Source organism: Glycine soja, chromosome 5, assembly GCF_004193775.1.
Source record: "Glycine soja cultivar W05 chromosome 5, ASM419377v2, whole genome shotgun sequence".
Taxonomy (NCBI): Eukaryota; Viridiplantae; Streptophyta; class Magnoliopsida; order Fabales; family Fabaceae; genus Glycine; species Glycine soja.
This window is the reverse complement of record NC_041006.1, coordinates 34,085,324-34,093,879: the sequence shown is the minus strand read 5'-3', so window position 1 is coordinate 34,093,879 and position 8,556 is coordinate 34,085,324. Positions and strand designations below refer to the sequence as shown.

At 30.8% G+C, this 8,556-nt stretch overlaps 1 protein-coding gene across 1 annotated transcript; it reads right to left on the bottom strand.

Moving 5' to 3' along the window:
• Positions 1-101: 101 nt before the first annotated feature.
• Positions 102-1,164, bottom strand: LOC114412655 (chlorophyll a-b binding protein 3, chloroplastic-like). Its single transcript, XM_028376627.1, has one exon. The coding sequence runs from the start codon at positions 1,042-1,044 to the stop codon at positions 253-255; it is 792 nt and encodes a 263-aa protein (XP_028232428.1). The 5' UTR covers positions 1,045-1,164; the 3' UTR covers positions 102-252.
• Between the last annotated feature and the right edge of the window lie 7,392 nt (positions 1,165-8,556).

Below are 8,556 nucleotides of genomic sequence, written 5' to 3'. Positions count from 1 at the left end.
ATTAGTATTTGTACGAGAGAAGGGAAACATGTTTTAGTAGAATTAGAGTTCAATTTGGTGTCATAAGCATAGAAGTGTAAAATGAGAGAACAAATTGACACTTGAGTTTTTGTAAAAAGCAAGTAACATTAAGTTGGATTCGGATACACAAGATAATTCACATTATCTGAAGTACATTGCAATAACATATACTTCACCAAACACAAATCTAAAAACTCTTCAAAGTCCACAAGTCATCCTTTTCTTTCATGCTCACTTGCCGGGGACGAAGTTGGTGGCGTAGGCCCAGGCATTGTTGTTGACTGGGTCCGCAAGGTGATCAGCAAGGTTCTCCAATGGACCCTTACCGGTGACAATGGCCTGAACAAAGAACCCAAACATAGAGAACATGGCCAATCTCCCGTTCTTGAGTTCCTTCACCTTAAGCTCAGCAAAAGCCTCTGGGTCATCAGCAAGGCCCAATGGGTCAAAGCTGCCACCAGGGTAGATTGGGTCAGTGACCTCACCGAGGGGCCCACCAGCAATACGATAACCCTCAACAGCACCCATTAGGATAACTTGGGTGGCCCAGATGGCGAGGATGCTCTGGGCGTGGACAAGGCTTGGGTTGCCCAAGTAGTCCAGCCCACCCTCGCTGAAGATCTGGGACCCGGCCTTGAACCACACAGCTTCTCCAAACTTGACCCCGTTGCGGGACAATAGTTCGGGGAAGACGCAGCCCAAGGCCCCGAGCATGGCCCACCTGGAGTGGATCACTTCGAGCTCACGGTTTCTGGCGAAGGTTTCTGGGTCGGCCGAAAGCCCAGCAGTGTCCCAGCCGTAGTCACCTGGGAACTCGCCAGTGAGGTAGGACGGGGGCTCGCCAGAGAATGGGCCCAAGTACTTGACGCGGTCTGGGCCGTACCATGGGCTTCCGGAGGAGGCCTGCTTGGTGACGGTCTTCCTCATGCTGACCCTCCCGACTTCGGGGGCTGATGGGCCCAGCTTCACGGCCTTGCCAGCCAAGGATGGGGAAGAGAGAGCCATGGAGGAGGCTGCTGCCATTTTTAAAACTCTAGGATGAGCTTGCTTTCTGCCTTGTGTTATGGAGTTGTGAGTGATTCAGTGAAGTTGTGTGGGGGTTTATTTATATGGGCTTCAAGTGGTTGGGGTTCTTATCTTGGCCTATCTATTGCTACTATCTCATTGGGGCTTTCAGATTTTGTTTGGTACACTTGGCACCCCTATAATCCACTAAATGGGTTAGATTCTTTCTCTGCTTTTCTGACCAATGTGGGTCTTCCACGTAGGACTATGGGATTCCAGTAGATATGTTTGTTAACTTATTTTCTTATGCTATTCCATTGAGGAGGTGACGTGGAAAATGGCTTGAATTATGTGGCTATCCTTAGTTTCAATGTCTGAGATATTTTTGGGTCCACATCTAGTGTTGTACTAAGGGAAATGAGAACCACAAAATTTCAAATATTGCCAAGTCAGAGACAGAGAGACAAATGGTGAAAAGAGCGAACTAGAGGTTGATGGTTACACAGGTCCATTTTAATGAGGGGGCACTTACATCAAATTGAAATATAGTTAGTTGTAATAAACTAAATAAATACATGGCTATCTTTTTTCTTTCAGTACCAAAAAAACTATTACTTCACGTTACCAGAGGGTTTTTGTTTGGTATTGTTTTAGTTTCAAAAATCAAAGTAATCACAGTCACACCCTCACTAATACATGTTGATTGCCAAAACTGCACAAGATATTAGAATAGGAGATTTTCGTGAGCGACTGGGGAAAATAAGAAAGAAAGCAAGCTGAAATAATATAGGAGAATTTAGAAGGCACCTCTATATAGTCAATTATTTAATTTAGAAAGCACTCGTACATGAAGGTCAAATAATTTTTTTAAAATGTTTTTTCATCTGTGATAGCTTTTGTTTACTCTTGAAGAAATACTTTTGAAATACAATTATGTAAAGTGTACCCCTCGGCCTAATAATAAAGATATTCAAGATAATATTGTTATCATATTATAAGACTCATGAATCTAAGCTTCATTAAAATAATGTATGTATATGGTGAGATTTTTTAGATAAAATTTAATTATTTATCATCATTACTATTGAACACATGGCTCAGCACATCAAAAGAAAATTACAATCGTATTATTAAACATGTACTTAAAGAAATTATAAAGTAAGAGAATTAGATGTGATATTAATTATTTGATATACGTATATAAACGACTTTTACGCACTAATTAGCCTCTTTTATTTTCCCCAACATAAAAAAAAATGTAGTAAAGTACAAATAAATGAACATGTATAGCCAAAAGGAGGAAGAAATGAAAGTCTATAAAAAGCATAGATTAAAAATCGTTAAGTAATAAGACATAGATAGTGTTTGTTTTCATTTCTTTAATTAAAATTTATTTTAAAGATAAAAATAATGAACTTTAAATTTAAAGTAAAAGTTATTTGATAAAATAAGCTTTTTTTAAAATTTAAAAATCACTTTTAAATTAAAATTAGTTAAATAATATATTCGTAGATTTTGAAACTTAAAATAAAGACTGAAAAAGAAGACAAACTCTCGTAAACTTTCTTTTTTAAAAGTACATTATTTTTCTTAAATTTACTGGTTAAAATTAAATACATTTTTTATAGATTTCGTTTGATTTAGTTTTTCTTTTTAAAAGAAGACAAATCTAAAATAACATGATGAAATACCAAGTTTTTACATATCTTATATATACTTGACAGTTGTTTGGAAGGTTTTATTCTACGGCCACACACCACTTTTATTGGTCCCTACATTGCATGCAGTACTTGATATTCTAACCGTGTTCCATTTTACAGTTCATTTAGCTGATATAGCTTATCCAAAATCTTAAATGGCAAACTCTTATTGGATGGAAGAGGCATTTGTGATATTTCTTTAGAGAGAAAACAATCCAAAAAGGTAAGTGATATGAGATCAAGCCTTTCAAAAGTTTCTAACCAATAGATATCTCCTCAGAGTCACACTTGGACAAATGGGATATGGTTTTTCTTCCCTATCAACGGTTAATTATGTGCATATTGTGACGTGAATTTGTACCAAATGGATGGAGATTGTTGAATTTTATGTACTGCTCAGTCTGTATATATATAGTTATGACGACTTAATTATGACCATATGCCTATATGAACAAAAACGTGGTCTTAGTTCAAAACTTTATTAACTTAGTTCCAAGCTAGCTTTTACACAAAACGCAAGAAGAATTGTCAAAGAAAAATAAAGGTTGCGCATATAAATAGAAATTATAACATGTCATATTCAACATATGTATACTAATACTTGTGAAAAGTTTCTAATGTTTCCCATCCCTTTTTAAACATTTTAAAATAAATTAATAATTTTAGATATGATTTGGTTGTGTTTGAAAAAGTTTTCTCCTATTATCCTTTACTGTCACTGTGTGTAAGATATGTGAATGACTTGTTTTTTCAAGATTAGGTTAAGTGCTTGAATTATTAGAGTTTGGGTTTAGTTCCACATCCACCCTTTTAACAGCCCATTTATTTTAAAAAATATATATTTAGGAGTAGTCGCTTTAATTAGTTTTTTACAAATTGAAAATAAAGTTGAAAATCATAAAAAAAAAATAAAAAGAAATATTATTGTTCATTTAAATTAATGTATTCAAAAAACATAACAACTAAAAAATAGCTTATTTTCTAACTTTTTAGTGAAAATTTTTAGAAAATAGAATTTTTGAAGAAAAACTTATCATTTTTAATTCGTTTGGTAAAAATAAAATTAAAATTTTTTAATTCAATTATTTCAATACATACAAAAAACTGAAAACTGAATAATTTTCCCCTCAAATTTGCTTAGTTAAAAAATATTAAAATAGTGTGAATAAAACATGGATGTAATCCAACTATGCATCCGTAGAAACTTTAGTCTCCTTTTAATTTACTATGCTAAAAATACACACACAAAATATTATATTAAATAACACCTTTTAAAAAATTTGTTTCTACTTCTTTCTCTTTTATTTTTATCATCCTTTATCCAAATAGAACATATAAGTTAAATTGAGTCACTTGTTTTGTTTTAAAAGTCATTAACGACTAAAAAAATATTTGAACTTTCTAAATAGATAGATAAATATGTAAAATACATAAATTATAAAATTAGTCCCAAAAATATTCTAATTTTAAATTTTGTCCACTTTTATTTCTTTCCCTTCAACTTTGTTCATGAATTCATTTTCTCTCCCACAATTGTTTCATTTTGGTAAACTATTCGCCCTTCGGCCCAAATTCAAGAAAATGAGGCCCACGACATTGGATATTCACTTTTTTTTTTCTGAAGGACATTGTAGATTGACTAGACACATTCTTAAAGGCTTAATTGCATATTTTATTTTTATAATTTTTTTAATTTTGTCACTCAATTTGTTTTTTGCACATTTTTGTCATTATTTTAAAAAAAAAATCGAATTTTACAGTGGTTAAAGTACAATTAAGCCTTTAAAATAGTGGTAAAAGTGCTGTGTGTGCAATTTAAACCTTTTGTTACGTGCACTTTTATTAAATTATATAAATTATTTATTAGTTAAATTAATTTAATTATATAAATAATTTATCATCTTAAATATTCCACCCCATTAAAATTTTATTAAATTTGTATGATTAAAATAAAATTAAAATATTTTTAAAAATATAAACATTGTATGATCTAACTAATAAATAATCACAATAAAAATAAAAATATTTGTTAAATGTCTTGATTTGATCAGGTTAGGACAACCTTAAATATAGCCTGCATCTATCCTCAAAATGCATTGGTCTAATTTCTTAAAGTTGAACCCATCAAAAGTCTCTTCGGACTGGGCTAGAATGAGTCTTGAACACCCATGAGGAGGATAGAAGAATGAAATTAATTTTCTTTCACCCTTTGTTTGAAACTGAAATAAAGTACAAAATGTAGATGAGACACAAAAGATTGGTTCACTGTTGCAAGAGTTTAAATTAAACTATTCACAACTCTCATATTTTGTCCCCTGATTCTATCATTTCTCACGTTTATTATCAAATGTATTTTTTTAACTCATTTTATTTGCAAGTAGTTATTCAAAAATAAATATATTTAATAAATAAATTTGTATGACTTATAAATTTGTATAATTAAAATAAAATATTTAATAAATATATTTATCATCTTAATTTTTTTTTCTTTTTAAATTGTGATATAAAAGCCTCAAACAAAATTTGTGTTCAACTTTATACCATATGTAAGCAAATTTACTAACAGAGTTAACATATCGGATGAACAGTAACATGTTAAAACTTTAGAAGGAGTGAAATTAGACAAAAATAAAAATAAAAATTGAAGGGACCAATTACAAATTTTGTAAAGATCAAGATATTTAAGCATCATCTAAAAAAAATACACTTAAATTTCTTTAAAATATAAAGAGTTCGTCGAAGTTTAGACTGAAATAAGATTCATTCTATGGATTTTCACATGTGATTACTCACATAATTCAATTTATAGGAGTGTTATTGCATACCATAAACCCAAATGCACCATAAAATAGTTGGATAATTATACATATCTTTGTTGAGTTATAATAGCAAACATTAGTGTTTACTAAGGAAGCAAATGAGTCTCATCTATTAGTGGTTACACTCATTGCAACCGTAAGCTTTGTAGTTGAGATTACGCCACTAGGAGGTACCATACAAGATGGTGAACATAAAGGTAGCCCTATTTTGGGGGCAAAGAGCCTCTTGAAAGCATTCATGGTAACAAACTCTATAGCAATGGCTCTGGTAGCTTCTGCAGCTTTTATACATCTTTTCTCGCCACTGAAGAAAGCCAAATGGAAAGATTCTTCTATCTCTAAAATAGCCTTCTCATTCACTCTGATCGCAGTAGCAACAAAGATTGTCATCACTATTGGATTGTCCTTCTTCCTTGTCTTTAAACAAATGCTGAAAATGAAATTCAAAGGCATACCTCTTCTTACTTTCATGAAATTTTTGGTGAATGTAATGATATTTTCATTCTTAAGATTCACCTCGAGATCGTTGGGTTTCTTCTTCCTAGCTCCTATTACAAATAGATCATGTTGAGCCAATCACCCTTTTTTAGTACTTTCTACATCTATACTGTACTGCAACTTCAAAGCTAGTAATAATTGTTATTGTGTCCATGCAATTGCATGAACGCTTGTTGCGCTATTTATTGTAATTAACTTGTAAGAAAGAAATCACTAGCTCCAAAAAAATTACCTTCTTTGTTGCTTTGAAATGTTTTCATGGTCAAAATCAATAATACTGCCAAGTGCGTGAATTAATGAATTTTTCATCTCTTGCATAATCTAGATTCAAACTCAAAATTGTCGATTAAAATAAAATAACTTGGTGTTAGATAAATTACTACTTGTAAAGGGGGTGAATAGGAGTAATAAGAAAAAAATCACTTAATTTAAAAACTTTTTCAAAAATAAATTTCATAGACTTTTTGAAAGGTAACTTGCATTTAGGTTCGATTCATGACTTTTTTATCAAAATTATTTTGCAAAACTAATTATCAAAGTGGATGTTATACAAAACTATTTATTTGTCATGAGTATTTTTGTCACGTAAGATTCAAGAAGCGTAACCCTGATACCTTGTAATATTTTTGTGTCTTATAGCAAGAGGCACCATTTTGGTATGCCTCGTTATTACTAGGTATTTAGTATTGGATAAGCTTACACTAAATTGAATGAAAATGTGACATGAAATTTAGTTATTAAATAGGTAATTTAGCATCGACTTGGCCGATACTAAATACTTGGCAATGATGAAGTATATCAGGGTAACGCCTCTTGTTACAGGACAAAAAAACACACAGGCATCGCTCAGTGTGACGTCTCCTAAATGATAAAAAAAAACTCATGACAAATAAATAGTTTTGTAAAATACTCATTTTGGTAATTAGTTCTGCGAAATAACTCATTTTGGTAAAAAAAAAATTCTAGGTTATTTTGAATCAAGAGATTAGTAGGTGATGCTATTGTTTAGATTCCTTTAATCTCAAGGTTCAATTTTAGATTTACCCAATTTTTTAAGCAAATTCAATTTCCTAAAATATATGAGAACCCTTGTGACAAGAATGTAAAAGATGAAGAATAGAGAGAAGATTGCATACTAATTTTTATATTGGTTCGATTACAACATGTAATCTATATCCAGCATCCTAAGTTTGGATTCACAATAAATCAAAATTTTGATTACACACAAATTCACATGCAATATGCAACCCACATATGCACAACTAATCTTGAAACCTGCAAGATTACTAAGTAGAAATCTACTACTTAACCCAAATCTTGAGAATTTTTCTCAAGATCCGGAAGTTAATAAAAAAATTTAAAAAAGATATGACTTAATATGTGAAAAATATGAAAATAAGACCATTATCTTTTTTATCAACCCATGAAGATTACCTTGACATCAAGATGATTTTTATCCATTTTGATTCAAGTTGAGATATCTTAAGAATGATTATGAATCTTTTGAAGCACTCTCCTAGCTCACACTTTCTCATAAACTTAGAAAATTATAAATTGAATTGAAGAGAGTTGTTGGAAAAGGCTTGAAAGTTCATACATATAAGACCAAAACAAAGTTAATCAATTAATACTCAGTATAATCAATTATTTTGTTCTTGAGACCACCTAGGTTTCAATAAGAATGAAATGGTTGATTATTTCATAGATAACCGATTAAGTGTGATGCCTTGTCAAATTAATTCAAGTTGAGATAATCAATTATACTAAGTGATTAATCGATTAGTTGCAAAGCTATTTCAAATTCAAAAATAGAGACACTTCGATATAATTTATTATTATGTTCTTTAATCGATTAATTTGTCCATTACTTCAAAACTTTAGAATGTCAAAAACAAGTTTAATATAGTGTTTGGTAGAGTCGAATGAAAGTGAATTGAAATGTTTAATATAGTGTTTGGTAGAGTCGAATGAAAGTGAATTGAAATGAAAGTTTTGAACAAAGTGGAGTATAACAATGTGAGTTTTACCTCATTGCACGGTTCAATTCACTTTTTTTTAGCTCTCTTTCATTGCAAACAAATGAGGACTAGATCCAAAGCTTTTTTTAAATTAATTCTAAGCCCTTTTAATCACAAACGGTGCTAAGGTTAGTTTGGATATAAAAATCATTAAGGATACAATGCATTTCACACACAATCATGCAATCAAAGTAAAAAATTAAGACAAGCATAGAAAGTTATAGTTCTTAACTTTAACTATTACACAATAGACATGACATCATCAAAACTTCAATTGATTTTGTAATCTTATCATCATTGTCTTTATAATTAATTAATGCAATACAGGTGTAATTCAAGTACTCGATGATATATGCATAGATTTTAATTATTTCTTAAATAATATAATGTATTAAATGATTAACTGATTAAATAAAGTTATATTTAAGTAACTTTTTCTTTAAGTAATACAAGTAACTTGTACATGCTTTTTCTTTTTATAATTTTCATAATCAA